Source organism: Dipteris shenzhenensis, chromosome 27 (assembly GCF_047967505.1).
Source record: "Dipteris shenzhenensis isolate YYH24624 ecotype China chromosome 27, Dip_SZ_1.0, whole genome shotgun sequence".
NCBI lineage: Eukaryota > Viridiplantae > Streptophyta > Polypodiopsida > Gleicheniales > Dipteridaceae > Dipteris > Dipteris shenzhenensis.
Genome location: NC_141622.1, coordinates 47,461,140 through 47,477,415, shown reverse-complemented (window position 1 = coordinate 47,477,415; position 16,276 = coordinate 47,461,140). Strand labels below are relative to the sequence as shown.

General features: G+C 46.4%; 1 protein-coding gene across 2 annotated transcripts in view; it reads right to left on the bottom strand.

Moving 5' to 3' along the window:
• Nucleotides 1-16,276, bottom strand: part of EMB2083 (AAA-type ATPase family protein) — an 86,080-nt gene that overhangs the window by 54,414 nt on the left and 15,390 nt on the right. For both annotated transcript variants that reach the window (XM_087398445.1, XM_087398446.1), the window contains exon 6: nucleotides 12,688-12,828. In XM_087398445.1, the coding sequence (XP_087254571.1) occupies nucleotides 12,688-12,828 (141 nt within the window). The remainder of the gene's footprint in view (nucleotides 1-12,687; nucleotides 12,829-16,276) is intronic.

Genomic DNA, 16,276 nt, shown 5'->3' with positions numbered 1-16,276 from the left:
GGCATCGACATTTCTCCAGGCAGCGTGCACGTCCGTACCAGCCCCCCCCCCTTTCTTCCGGCTCCTTTTGTTACAGATGAACAGCAGCAACGGCCAAAAGTACAGCCAAAAGGCTGGGTACCGCAGCAAAGGTGTTGGTATCTACTGTGGCAGGGCATCACTCAACTCTGAGGCTTAGCTTATGCCGCAAACAGAGTTGAGACAGGTTATTCACTTGGCCAGTGAGGGTTGACACAGTGTATGCATTATCAGATTTGCAGTGTGTATGCTTGACACTTGGGCAGAGGCTTATGCTTTTGTCAGTGTGTACCCGCACATGCCTTGTGAGCAGTAGCAGTTGATGCCATTTACTGTGTTAATGCACGGAATGTGCAGCCAATTCAAGGGGCTTTTGATGCTATTATGCTCAGGACAAATGCTTTAGCTTGTTGCTAAAAATACAATCACTTTTGGTACAGATTTGGTCGATTTTGACCAAGTTTGACTTTAGTCAAATTTGGGGCTTTTGTAGCCTGACCGGAAATCTGTCAAGTGGGAGCACTCTACATGCATCAGGCTATCTCGTAAAGCACTACTATGCTTTGAAAGTGCAAATTTGACTTACAGTTTTTTTTTGGTCAAAGGTCAATCTTTTTAATTGGAGGTCAAATCTCTGATTTTCTTCATGCATTCAAAGGGCTTTTGAGCAATCTCACTTCCAAACTGTGAATTCAGTTGGGGGGGAAGTTTCTGAAGCATATGGAGGTCTAAAATCAGAGATCTTCATCCACAATCTGAGATTCACTGTTTTTTGACAGTCCGGGACTGTCAACCAGCAAGTTTGACCAGATTTCACTGTCAAAAAGGTCAAAAAGTACTGCTACTTTTTCAGAAAACAGTTCTGGGATTTTTTCTGGAGCACTTTGAAGGAGCTGTACCGCACTTTCGCCAGCAAAAAGACAGGAACAGATTGCTGTACTGTTTCTGCAGCAAGTGGGAGACAGACTTTCAGTTGGTTTTATGCCACTGAAACAGTACCAAGTTCATTTTCTGATCGTACTTCCGCTGCGGGGGAATTTTCTTGGAGTAACTAGTGCTTAATTGCACGACTACAGGGAGTCAAACTCTATTTTCTTTACCATGAGTTCCGGCAGCGATGTGTCGTCCTTGTTTCAAATAAAGAAGCTCGAAGGAGCTAAAAATTACGACATATGGAGGACACAATGCTACAATGTGTTGATGCAGAAGGACCAGTACAAACCTATAAAGGAGAAGGGTGTTAAGCCCTCCAACATTACTGATGAGCAGTGGGAGAAGATGGACGGCTTGGCCAGGTCGACCATTATGCTTACAGTTGTTGATTCACTGGTTGTAGGCATCAGGGATGAACCTACTGCGTGGAAAATGTGGCAACGCCTTGAGGATACTTATGCCAAGAAAAGTGCCACGGGAAAAGCTTACTGGCTGAAAAAGCTTGTTGGTCTTCAAATGAAGGAGGGGACAGCTATGTCCACTCATATTATTGAGTTTAACAGCATATTCAGCCAGGTGATCAACCAGGGGTTGAAGCTCGATGATGAGCTGAAAGCTACACTCATCTTATGTTCTCTACCTGAGTCATGGGACACATTCAGGACTTCTACCAGCAACTCAAATGTCATTCTGTTATTTGCAGATGTGGAGAGTGCTCTTCTACAGGAAGAGATGAACAGAAAGAACAATGCTATTGGGAAGTCAAATGCTTTGAATGCACGCAGCAGGTCCAAAACACGTGGTAAAGACAAAGAAAGAGAGAGGAGCAAGTCCCGCTCTAAGAGTGATCTTGTATGCAACTATTGTGGCAAGAAGGGACATATTGAGAAAAAGTGTTTTCAAAAGAAGAATGACCAGAGAGCCAAAGAAGGCAAGGCTCAAGGCAAGTCTAAGGGCAAAGAAAAAGAAGAGCTGAATGTTACTTATGTTAGTGACAGTGACAGTGGACATGAGATATGTTTCACCTCTTCACTGGAGGCTCATACACTTCATGCTGGTGATGGATCAGATATGTTTTCCTGGATTATAGATTCAGGTGCTTCCTTTCATGTGACATCCTACAGAGATCTGTTTGTCAGATATGCAGGAGGGCAGAAGGGAGTTGTCTTTCTTGGTGATAACCATGCATGTTCTATCATTGGTATAGGTGATGTCAGGCTTGTTCTTGAAAATGGCCAGCAGTTAATGCTTAAAGGGGTCAGGCATGTTCCTGAGGTGAAGAAGAACTTGATTTCCACAGGGTTGTTGGATGATGATGGTTATCTTACCACCTTTGGTAATCAGAAATGGAAAATCAGCAAAGGGGCAATGGCTATTGCCAGGGGTCCTAAGGTTGATACTTTGTACTCACTTCATGCTGGACATTGTCCGCATTCTGATGTAAATGCCACCGAGCTGCCAAAGATTTCATTGTGGCATAGCCGGCTTGGCCATATGAGTATTAAGGGAATGGAGCAATTGGCTCATTTTGGTTACTTGCCGAGTCTAAAATATTCAGATTTGCAGAAATGTGAATTTTGTCTCTACGGTCGTCAAGTACAAATACCTCATAAGAGAAGGTCAAATCAGAAATTACAGCTCTTGGAGCTAGTACATACAGATGTGTGTGAGATGCCTACACTCTCTTTAGGAGGTTCAAAGTACATACTGTCATTCATAGATGACGCCACCCGCAAAGTGTGGGTTTACACTCTCAGAAAGAAGAGTGATACGTTCAAGGCTTTCACTAAGTTTGTTGCACTAGTTGAAAATGAGACAGGCAAAAAACTGAAAGCCTTACGATCTGACAATGGTGGAGAGTACTTGTCCAAAGAATTTCAAGAATTATGTGAGGCAAAGGGTATCCAAAGGGTTTTGTCTGCACCATATGATCCTCCACAGAATGGTACAGCTGAAAAAATGTTCAGGACCATTCAAGAGAAAGTCAGATCCATGTTGTCACATGCTGCATTGCCCCACACATTTTGGGCTGAAGCTGTAAAGACAGCTGTGCACCTTATTAACAGGTCACCAAACAAGAGACTATGTGGTGGTGTGCCTGAACAAGCATGGACGGGCAAGCCTCCGTCTTACAAACACCTACGGGTCTTTGGTTGTGTCGCGTATGTGCATGTACGCAGGGAGGACAGAACTAAACTGGATCCAAAGTCTCTTAAATGCATATTCCTAGGTTATGGTGACAAAGGTGAGATGGGCTACAGGATTTGGGATCCCAAGAACAGAAAACTTATACGCAGCAATGATGTCGTGTTTGATGAAACCATCATGTTCAAGGAACCTGTTGTACAGCAGGAACCTTTAAAAGTAACTATTGATGATGACAGGCATCATGGGCAACACAGACAGGCTGTAAATCAGCCACAACAGCAGCATAATCAGCCATTAAATGATGCTGCAGCAGATCCTAATGGACAGCCAATTATGGCAGAAAACATCCCAATGGATGAGGCACAGTTAGGTGATCTTCCTGACATGCAAATGCAGCCAGGAATCATGGAACAGCCACCTTATCTGGGTGATGAACAGGCTGGACAGCCAGCTCAGGATGATGGTCTTTGGGTTAGAAGGTCAACCAGACAGACGCGGCAGCCAGAAAGATTTGTTCCAGGCATTGATTATTTGATGCTCACTGATTGTGGAGAGCCTTCATGCTACAGAGAGGCTAGGCAGAGGGCAGACAAGGTTCAATGGGATCTTGCTATGAAGTCTGAAATGGACAGTCTTCACAAGAATGGCACTTGGGAATTGGTACCCTTGCCTACTGGTAAGAAGGTACTGCCATGCAAATGGGTTTATAGACTTAAAGTCACACCTGGTGAAAAGCCAAGGCATAAAGCCAGACTGGTTGCCAAAGGGTTCAAGCAGGAATATGGTGTTGACTTTGAGGAGATATTCTCTCCCGTTGTCAAGATGACAACACTCAGAACTGTATTAGCATTGGTTGCACATGCAGATATGGATTTGGTCCAAATGGATGTCAAAACAGCATTTCTTCATGGTGATTTACATGAGGAAATTTTTATGCAACAGCCAGAGGGTTTTACAGTGAAGGGCAAAGAGAAGCTTGTATGCAGACTGAAGAAAAGTCTTTATGGTCTAAAGCAGGCACCCAGGGAATGGTATCATAAGTTTGATACATTCATGCGAACCCAGGGTTACAGGAGAAGTGACATTGATCACTGCTTATATACCAAGAAAGCTTCAGATGGCAGTTTACTTATCCTCATTTTGTATGTGGATGACATGTTAATTGCTGGAAAATCTCATAAGGAAATGAATGCCTTGAAAAAGAGATTGCACCAGACCTTTGATATGAAGGATCTTGGTGATGCCAACCATATATTGGGTATGCGCATACTTCGGGATAGGGAAAAGCGGTTGCTATACTTGTCTCAGAAGGAATACATTGGCAAGGTCTTGCAGAGATTTCACATGGAGGGGGGGAAGAGTATTGGTACTCCATTACCTCCTTATGTGAAAATCAGCGCTTTGGACAGCCCTCAGACAGATGCTGAGAGAGCTGAGATGTCAAAGATTCCGTATGCATCAGCTTGTGGCAGTCTCATGTATGCTATGGTTGCAACCAGGCCCGATATTGCGTTTGCAGTGGGAGTGGTTAGCAGATACATGGCTAAACCTGGCAAGAAGCATTGGAATGCAGTGAAAGGTGTCATGAGATACCTAAAGGGTACACATGACTTGTGTATATGTTTCGGCAGTCAAGATGCAAAAGTGCAGGGTTATACAGACTCTGATTATGCCGGTCACCCTGATACCCGGAAGTCTACTACCGGCTATGTTTTCACTTTCACTGGAGGTGCAGTGTCGTGGGTATCTAGAATGCAGCAATGCGTTGCTTTGTCTACTACAGAAGCTGAATATATTGCAGCCACTGAGGCGTGCAAGGAAGCTATATGGCTATCTCGGCTAGTGGCAGATTTGGGCTACTCTAGTGATACTCCATTGTTGCATTGTGACAGTCAGAGTGCCATACAGTTGGCACGAAATCCTGTTTTTCATGCAAAGACGAAGCACATCGACGTGAAGTATCATTTTATCAGGGAGGTGCTTGAGAACAAGCAACTTCAGCTTGTGAAAGTTCACACTGATGACAATCCAGCAGATCTGTTGACAAAAGGATTGGCTGCTGAGCGGTTTGCACACTGCAGACGGCTCATGGGTATTGGATAAGCAGACCAACTGGTCCTGTACATGATGATGTATATTGCTGTTTTTTTCTTTTACTCTCTCTTATGGGCACACTGCCTTTAAGTGGGAGGTTGTTGGGGTAAAGGCACTGGCCACCCTTGTAACAGTATTAATCTAGTACTACTAAGTACACTAAGTACACATTGTACTTAGGTACTTAGTGGCCCTAGTCTTATCCATATATACTAGTGTGTGTACTTGGGGAGGTACCACTCATTCCTTTATCCCCACCCACTGGTGTGTGACTACGGTGAGTGTGTCTCTCTACTCCCTACTCTATCTCTCCCTCACTCTCTATCACATCATCGGTGGTCAAGGTGGTAGACAAGACATAGAAGTAATCAGAAAGCCCACTTCTCATCATGTGAGGAAGGAACAGCAGGATCAGCTGATAGAGATGTTGCAGCAACATGGGCTGAGGTAGATGCAGGGGCTGATGTAGAGGTTTTGGAGTAGCAGTCCCTCTCCCGGTGATTATCACGGCCACAAATGGTGCATGGATGAGCCTTGAAATAGTCCTTTCTTTGCTAAAAATGCAGTGTCAGTTACCTTTCGTTGTTGAGTTCTTTCTTCCTCTTGGAGAGCATTGATGATACCCTCAAGAGAAGGATTATTACGATACTTGAAGGTAGTGACAAGAGTAGCATAGGTGTCGGGTAAGCTTTTGAGAAGCACAGCAATAGCAATATCTTCGGAGATGGGAGACTTGACTGACGCAAGCTGAACCATAAGACTGCGAAGATAATTGACATGAGAGGCTATAGTAGCTCCTTCCTGCATATGTAGATCAAAGAATGAGATCATAAGTGCAATCTTAGAGTTTTTAGATCGGGCTCCAAAAAGGGTATCCAAAGTGATCCATGCTTAAGGAGCAGACTGTATGTCGGAGATGTGATGAATGTAATCATCTCCAAGGCCGAGCAATATGATAGCATAGGCTTTGTCGTTCTTGGCAATGACAACTTGCTCAGAGGAACCTTCGAGAGCAGCACGCTGAACAATGTCCCAAAGACCTTCTTTCATAAGATGGCACTTGATTTTGATTTGCCAAGTATGAAAGTTGGACCCATTGAATTTGTCGATAAATATGAGAGAATGAGAGGAAGATGCCATGTGGGAAGGTCTTACCTCTTGCTAGGATGCAAGGGCAGAGTCTATTCCCTTCAGAAATAAATGAGAGGAGAGATCCAAGAAGCCGGTTCTCTCACCACTTTGTCAAGGCCATAGCATATGACAGCCCATCGAAGCAGGAGGAACCAGCAAAAAAGAGAGACTGCTCAGCAAACTGAAAGAGGCAAAGCACAGTACCTTAATCCCAGGCATAGGTAGAGGTGCAAAAAAAGGCGTAGTCCAGGAGGTCGAACAAATGGCGCAGATCTCCGTGAAGATGGAGCAGATTTCGAACAGCAGCTAGAGAAGTCGGCCTGTGCAGGTACAGATTCCGTACAATCGTACGGACTGTACGGACAGCTGAGTACGGACAAGGTGCGGACGGCGTACGGAGTACGGACGACGCTGTACGGATAGCAGGTACCTTGATGCAGGAGCGGGTGCAAGACTGCGCAGATCTGGCATGACAGCAGGACTGCGCAGATCTGGAGCTCAGATCTGTGGCTGAACTGCGCAGATCTGGAGCGCAGATCTGGCGCAGATCTGGAGCGGGAATACACACAGATCTGGCGCGCAGATCTGGAGCGCAATGGCGGGGCAGAAAGAGGGAGAAATATGAGAAGAGGGGGAGATCTGCAGCGGGAGAGAGATCTGAGAAAAGGCAGACTGCAGCTGGGCAGAGATCTTAGAAAAGGCAGACTGAGGGGAGAGAAGAGGGAGAAGAGGGATCAACCTAGCTCTGATACCAAGTTGGAATATGGAAGCAAGAACTAGAACTAGAAACTGGAAATGAAATAACAAGACTGAAAGACAAGAAATACCTTGAGAAGAGTGTAGACAAGACACAAGCTAGACTGATAGATTACAATGATGTGACCCATTGAATATATGGGCCAAAGTACAAGACATAAAGCGAGAGTGCTTATGGGATAATTGTAGAAGTGCCACATGGCACACACTCAAGACATAAAGACTAGACTTAGACTTAGACAAATGTAGACTAGGAAATAGTACACTTAGTGTGCACTTATCTCCAACACAACGCAGGTACGTAAGTTGTATACGTAAGTACGATGGCAGGTACAGATCTGTATGATGCATGTACAAATCTGTACGATGCAGGTACAGAACCCAGTACGGACAGTGGTATTAGAGCGGGGCTTGACTTGTCTTCCTGCCCCCGGACTCCTTGTTGTACCTGCGTCGTACAAATCCATACCTGCATCTTCGTGCCCCCGAACAGTGCTATCAGAGCGGGGCTTGACTTGTCTGTTAGAAATGACCCAACAGAGGGTACACGCAGCGGAAGACTTATAGTAATGCCCAGGAGCTCACATAGTGTGCGGTGTGGGATGTGGAATCACAAACTTCTTTACTTATGTGCATTCAATAGATGTGCAGACTCATCAATAGACAATGACCCGGCCAGATAGAGAAACCACCAAAATATATATTTCCGTCCAAAACTATGGACACAATACAAGAGAGATAGATCCAGAGTCCCACCAATGGTATGGTCCTCTGATCTTACCACAAGGTCCTTCTCCTATCAGCTGGCTATCTCTAGACTCGAGCCCGCGTGCTCCACCTGGAGCTTCTATAGACTTTCCGTCCTTTGACCTCAGCTCCTTGCTGCCCTAGAAGACAGCCAAGGTCTCAGCCTCACTGAGCTAAGTCTGCAGCAACACTGGTACTCCTTCAGCTTCTGGATGTAGGCCCCAAGGGTTGTGCTCTGCTGCTCCTTTCTGCTCTGCTGGAAGCTGCACTGCTGGATGCTGAAATGAGGCAAGAGCCTCTCCTTTTATAGGCCTAGGGCCTTGCTGAAAAAACCGACCAGCCTGCAGCAGACTGGCCGACCAGTCTGTGGCTGGTCCAGCCCTATAAGGGCTCACAACCCGGGGCTTTTATGGCCCAAACTTCTAGGGCCTTTGGCCCTCCATTCAAGGCAGGGGTCCAGCCTATATAAGGCATGCCTTCTGCCCACTGACAGTCACATTTGCTGCTCCACATCTGCGCCTGCACATCCTGCGCCTCTGCCAGGCCCTTCCCAGCCACGTGTCCTGCACCGTACTGTCCCGTACATCCTGCTGTCCTGACCCGCCTGTACCGCGCCATGTGATCGCTATTTATTCCGGGTTCCTTGTGCTGGCTACTGCTTCGCCTTTTGCTGCTGCAGATCCATCCTAGCTCCGGGTACCCTCCATCTCTTTGATGCTTGCCCACATGGCATCCAATCAGATGCCCATGTGACAAACACTCAAACCCTAGGTTCACCCCCCCATGCTCTCCTCATATGGGGGCTTACAAATGGGGAGGTGACCTTTCCAACACCCCCTCTCACCGACACATCTCGGCCCAATGCCTACACATCGATGACGATGCTCCAGTAACTCCCTGGTTGTAGTCCTATGGAACGTTTCGGCGTCGAAATCTTTTCCTGGCTTTTCATCCAGTGGCTCCTGCTCCACCAGGTCCGGTTCCGCTTCTGCACACCATCCTGGTACACAAGTCCATCGTTGGTACCACCTCCTTCAGTCATGTTCCCGCCTCTGAACTCGAGCAATCCAGCCGTCACGATCTTCCAGTCGTCCCCCTCATAATGAGTGAACAACCTGGAGTCTTCCAAGCACCATGCTCTAAGGGTCTGTTTCAACCCGTCCTTCCAGTGGCAAGGTCTGCAACCAATGAATATTTCCACATAACCTGGACCATGAACTCTCGCTGAGTTCTCAAGCAGGTACTCTTCTGGCTTCAGTACTCTTTGTCCATCACCTTCTAGCAATCTGCGTCCAAGATTTGAAGAAGCACCAATACTTTCCCTTCTGCCTTCGAAGAAGGCCAATTCCTTCCAATCTCTTATCACCTGAGACAAATGAAGAGCAGAATCTCTCCACAGCATGCTATAAAGGCTCAAATGCAGAATATCAAATACATACCAGACTGTTGTACTACCTGAATGTTCGCTCTGAAAGCAAACCCTCATTGAGGCACCCACCAAGCGCTTGTATAATCTTGTACTGTCCCCTTCTGAACTCCAGCATCCATCTGACCATGAGACCCCAGGGCCTTCCATGGAATCCACCCTCGTGTCAGTGACAACAGCCACACACCTAGAAGGTACCAAGCGTTCCATGCTGTCCCAAATCCGGAGGCAGGGGAACATGTCCAGTAGCGCTCTGATACTACTGAAGGTACGGAACGAAGAGAGAGAGAGAGGGAGTACAGGTACAAGACGAGTCGATAGAGCAGTAGCGTCAAATCTTAGATAAGATGATGAAAAACAAGTACAAAGTACTTGTACCTAGACCTAGGACTAAATGTCCTAGGTGTCACATAGGACTAAGTGTCCTATGTGGCCTAGAAGGCACTAACACTATAAGTGCCTACACTTATGCCTACAAGGCACATACCATGGCCTATAGGGCATCACTAGAACCACCAGAAGATGGCCTACATTTATCAGCAGGCTATTGGATGCCTTATTTATTTATGTCACACTAGACTTGACTTGCAGTATGCAGTATCTCAGCTCAGCAGATTCATGCACATGCCGAGTTCACAGCATTGGCAGGCAGTGAAGAGAGTCTTCAAATATCTCAGAGGCACTCAGGATTTAGCCCTCTTCTATGGTGATCAGGGTTCACTTACCATATGCATGCTTACACGGATAGTGGCTAGGTAGGATGTTCCAACACCAGAGTGTCACATACTGGCAATTGCTTTTTGCTTGGCAATTCATGTATCTCTTGGCTCAGCAAGAAGCAACCAATAGTTGCCACATCTAGCTGTGAGGCTGAGTACAGGGCAGCTTTCACCGCTACAGTAGAGTGTGTTTGGCTTCAACAGTTACTTACAGATCTTGGTATTCGCCAAACATCCTCCACTATTGTCTACACTGACAGCCAGAGTGCTTTGGCCATTGCGCGTAACCCAGTGTTTCATGCGCGTACCAAGCATATTGAAGTCCACTATCATTATGTTCGGGAGCAGTTGTCAATAGGAGACATAGAGTTGTCCTATCTTCCCACAGAGGACAACATAGCAGATATGTTTACAAAGGCACTTCCTCGTCCCAAGTTCGAAGTCTTTCAACAGGCTTTACACTTGGTTCCCTTTGTTACATGATTTGACATCCCTTGTACATTCATAGGTGGCTATATCCTTTTGGATGAACATGTGCCACCATGACCACAGGTATTCTGAGACATTTCCAGAGTACTTCAGCCCATCCCATGGAGGGGGGTTTGTAGGCCATCCTCTGGTGGTTCTAGTGATGCCCTATAGGCCATGGTATGAGCCTTGTAAGCATAAATAAAGACACTTATAGTGTTAGTGTCTTTTAGGCCACATAGGACACTTAGTCCTATGTGACACCTAGGACACTTAGTCCTAGGTCTAGGTACTTGTACCTTGTACTCCTTTGTTTTTTATTATCCAACTTTGATGTGACAGCGCTAAGGCGTTTATCATCGACTCTTTTGCTACCTGCACTCTCTCTCTCCTAAGCGATCCTACAGGTGCATAGATGTGCAAGCCAGTAAATAGACAATGCTCCGAGACAAATATAGAAGCAACACTTTATATTTCCGTCCGTCCAGAAACTAGGACAGGATACAATACCAAAAGGTACTACAAGCCTGGCACTTCTAGATCTCTGAGCTCGCATGCTCCACCTCGAGCATATGTAGACTCTTTGTCTAGATCCCTTCCACCTTGCTGTCCGGAAGCCAGCCTAGGTGGGCAGCACCTTGAGCTCAGTCTGCAGCCCTATGTCAGCCTCCTTCTCCTCCTGTGTGTAGGTCCAAGGGTGGGCCTGTGGCTGCTGCTGTCTGCTCCCCAACTGCTGCTACAAGTGATGATGAATGAGGGCTGGAGGCCCTCCTTTTATAGGCCCTTCAAGTGCTGCAAAAAACCGACCAGCAGCAGCATTCTGGCCGACCCAAACAGGCCGACCAGTCTGCTGCAAAACCAGCCCTTTAAGGGCTCCAAAACTGGGGCTGACTGCCCCATTTCTTCATGCAGGTTCCAGCCTTGGTTTGGGCCTTCAACCAGGCCTGGTTGGCTGGCTGTATCTAGCCCAACCAGCCTGTCTACTCAGCCCTTCTCCTCTGCTGTCCACCCGCCATCTCTGCTGCGCCACTTGTAAGCTCTGTTGCAGGTCATATGCCTGCCCACAAGCAATGCCACGTGGCTCGCCTTTCAGTCGCCTTTCTCCTGGCTATTCTCCACCATTTGGTGCTGCTCCAAACAAGCCTATGACAGACCAGATCCAAGCTAGACCTCCATAGCCAACTTTCCGTCTATTTGTTGCAGCTACCATGGCTCTTCCAGGTTCTTCTTTCTTTCTCTAATCTCTGCACCCATGGCAGCCAACTTGCTGCCCATGTAGCCATCCCTCAGGACCCAGGTTCACCCCCCCATGCTCTCCTCATATGGGGACTTACAGATGGGGAGGTGACCATTCCAACATTTCAATCTTTATGTCTCAATGTCACACTTTTATATTGCTCTTTCCACTACATTAATTATCAAAGCTACTGCCCAAGGACTTGCTAGAGGATTCAATCCTTATGTCTCTATGTTGTGCTCCTTTATATTGCTCTTTCCACTGTATTACTCTCATTATATAAAACACATAGATGTATTAAGAGGTTAATTTAGTATTCGATTCCCATTCAATATCGTTGTAATGAAGATATTATACATGTATTAAAACACGTTAGACAAATGTGCCCATGTTAGGATGCTAAATAAGGAATGTACAATTAAAAAACAATGCACATTGCAAAACTAGTGAGTTCCCAAACAAAGAGATGAGCATGTGCCTCTAACAAGTTCAATCTGTAAACATAATATCACTCTCAAGTCCACATGCATTCATTACACCTTCCTTCCCTCCCCCCACCTAGAATTGTATGAATTCGTGCATTTTTATTTCACATCCCTACTATGTTATGAATGTATTAATAAAGCATGTGTGCCATGTCATAAACCTTTCAAACTCAAATCCGTCTTGGGGTGAGAAAAATTGTGCACTAAGTGTGGCATGTATCTTAGAACAGTCCATAATTAGAGCATTTAAGTTTGACCTCCAAGCATCCTACCACCAAAAGTTGTATTTCAATTCTCATGCCTTTGTCAAAAGGAAGACTGGACCTATATAAAATTTCAATAGCAATAGCGAGAGTTCTCTCTCTTTCTGTACGTTATGACAGACTGCATGCATCATTATAATATGTATGATGATTGTTGCCTGAGTAAAACACAAAGGTGAGGCGTAAATCAATTGAAATGACTGGACCCAGAAAGGTAATCAGACATCATGGAATCCTGAAGCCAAGTGCTCTATGAACACACCTCAGTTCGCCCATCACGAAGTACATTAAGTGCAGCAACATCAAGCAGATTTGCAAGCTGAGCCCCAACCATGCCATCTGTGGCATCAGCAACTGCATCATAGTCTATATCATCTGCCATTGGTTTGTTTTTTGCATGAACCTGTACATGATGATATGACAACAATACAGATAGTAAATCGTATGTGACAACAATACAGATAAAAGAGTATATTAAACTGTGTAGTCAGCATCCATAAGCCACATGTAGAAATTTATTGGAACTTTTTAGAAATAGTAATAAATTGACTACATATAAGGAGTTCAGCATGCATATCAGGCTAGACCAGCTTCAAAGTTAATTGCTATATTAAAAACAGTAATAACTATATCTTTATATTACTCTATATTCCATGCACACACCAATCAAAAGTTCAATGGCTCTAACTATACACAGAGAATTTCACAGCAAGCAGTATATACTAATCAAAAGACCTGAAGGGCAAGGTAAATAACCATTTATCTCTTTATCCTTGGCGACCAGTCACCAAGGAAGGTATATAGTAAGATGACAATTTTATTCTTGAATTCCACATCCATTAAACATATGAGCTTTTAAATTTCTGTATGAAGCAAGGGCTAACAGGTATTTCGGCCCCTAATTCACAAATGAAGGATTTCCAAACCCTTCTTATCAGACATGGCCTATTTTACGCAACAGAAAGCCACATCAACAAGACAGTCACACTGACACAGTCCCACAGCTGAGCCATGGTCTCTGCCTCCTGCTGCTGCAGGATACCTAGGTCTGGCGCAAGGGGATCAGGCCTGCAAACTCCCACCAATATGAAGTCTGCTAAATCATACGATTGCAATACTGACTCCATATGCCACACCTTGATTTCCCCGACCATCAACCTCGCCCAGGCTCCCCACCCCGACACCTCGCCCTAGACCTCGCCTCATGTGTCGGGCCCACGCCCTCCCGTGCCTCGACTCCACCCGACATGCCTCGACCTCCAGCTGCATCCCTGGCCCCCCAAATCTCCCATACCGAGCCCCCGACCTCTCGTGTTGGTCCCCTGATCCTGCGTCGGTCTCCTCTCCCTCGGACTCTCACACTCTGTGCTATCAAGCTCTCTCTATTTCACTCATGAGCTACCATAGGAAATCTTCCGTGATCGCAGGCTAGTCCAAAGTCGCGACCAGAAGGAAGAGATAACCTCTCTAAGGACCTCCTGCTCTACCCAGTGTCACTCTGTCGAGGGGGAAATTTTTAGAATTCTATAAGGATTACTTTTCAGAGTCTTTGCTAGGAGAGCTACCACCTAAGTGACCAAAGAATCATACCATCGAGATTTGCTCATTTTTGTTATTTATGTAGATGACATACTTATCACTGGCTAGCAGCTTATAGACATCTTTTACCACGTCGAATACGGGTCAGTTGCATTTTTATCTTGGCATCCAGTTTGCTCATTTTGAGGGGGCTTTATGATGAGCTAGTCTCAGTATATTGGACAGCTCTTACATCGCTTTCAATTGGAGTATTGTAAGCCAGTTTCGACACCTTTAGAGCCTGGCTTCCGTTTCTCCTCCAAGGATGGAAGTGATCTCTTTGATGCCACTCTTCATCAACAGGCTTTTTGTTAAGTTCCAAGCTTTTCAAGAATGCAAATGTGTGCAATGCATGCAGAATTTGAATGCCAATTGGCCCTCCAATGGGGAAGAGCACCCTCGTGAGACTACTTCTTTCTATTTTAACCTACATGCAAGGAGAGAGAGAGAGAAAGAAAGAAAGAAAGAAAGAAAGAAAGAAAGTTTATTAAAGTCTTCGGGAGACCGTGAAGGTCTATGAGACTAAAGATAACTGATACAATGAGCATAACGGTGGCGGTCTCAAAACGGGCCAGCCAACCGTTTCTACAAAAAAGAGGTTATGAAGGACGGTGTGTCTAGTCCTGATACAAAAAATATGTGTCTACCTCCAGATGATACAAAAAAGAAGGGGGGGGCATCAAAAATGGGGCAGAGGGGAGAGATACAATATATATGTGCAGGTGGTGATCGTCAGAGACCAATCATAGAGGGGCCGTCAAATGGGAGGCCGGAAAAAACCCTACGATAGATGATTGGCCTCTGACATCACGCGGCCTAGTCGAGCTCGGTCGTCGGGGGCGACGGGTGCCCCTGTGGATGAGGGCAATGGTAACCCCGGTGGGGCGGGCAGAGAGTAGAGACGAAATGTCATGAACCCGGATGTGTGAGTTTGTCCGCTGGCGCAGCTGTCGTGGCTCTGGCTCTCGCTCACGTCCACGTCGTCAGCTAGACTGAGGAGAGGTATACTGTGACTGGAAGAAATCAGTGATGGGCCACTGGGTGTCCTCACGCTGTGTGTGCTGCGCGTGTCGCCGTGCTCGGAGAGAGGTATCTCGATGGCGAGTCATCTCATGTAAGAAAGCGGCTAGGCATCGCTGATCCGAGAACTGCAGCATGTGTGGGAGGGGGCCGAATCCGTCGCGGAAGAGACAGTGGTACCGGCCTCGAATGGCATAATAGATAGGACATCTGAAAGCAAAGTGCTCCTCCGACTCCATCTCCTACAAGTCGCAAAGTGGGCAAAGGCGGCCCTCTCGTGGGGTACCCTCTGCGCGTCCGCTCTTGATCCGTAATCGGTGTGACGAAACCCTAAACTGACCGAGGGAGATCCGGAGCGCATGTGGTAGATGAAGCTGTGTGTAACCCGGAGGTGTGATGAAGCCCTCCTGTGAGATCTGGAGGCAGTGTCGGCGGTAGAAGTCGAGCTTCACAGGAAGCTCAGGGTGAAGAAACCATGTCCGCCAAGTGTGGAGCTGGAGCAAATCCGCTCGAATGAGTCGGTTAACCTCCTGGTCAGTGGGGGAGAGGGGAGATGGTGGAGCGTCGAGGCTGTACTGAAAAGGAGGCAAGCGGTCTAAGTCGAGGCCCCGTCGGGTGAACCAACTAGAAAGACGACTATACCAGCATCGCTGGTCCCCATCAACGGATAAGGCCATAAAGGAGGATAGGGCTAGCCAAGGTAGGCGGAGGCGACTGTCGGAGGAGGAGCTGAAATCCCTGACTCTGTGTAGATAAGTGATAGCCTGGAAAGCCGCATCGAGCTGTAGGGATGAGGCGCCGAACTCTGCTAGAATGATCTGGTGTGGTACCGATGGTTTGTTGCGGATCATCCGAGCAAACATCAGTATCTGTAGGCGCTCGACTCGAGCCCACTCTGTGTCTGAAAGGTCGGCTCCCCACCACAAGCTACCGTACATGCCTGCTGGGCGGACCAAAAAATCAAAAAGGATGCATGATGGATATAGCAACATATAATAGTGCAACGATTGCAAAATCACGTAGCAAAAAGTATCAAGTGTAAAGCTTGCTGAAAAGCTTCAAACTTGGGTCGCGGCAGAGCCTTCATGAAGAGATTTGTGAAGCTATCCTCCGTCGGAACATAGGACGACTATATGTCTCTAGCTTACAGTCGCTCCTTACAGTCGCTCTCAAACATATTGGTAGTGAACCTTTATGTGCTTGGTACGCACATGATGAAAGAAGGATTGCATGCAATAGCCAAGACCCTCTAG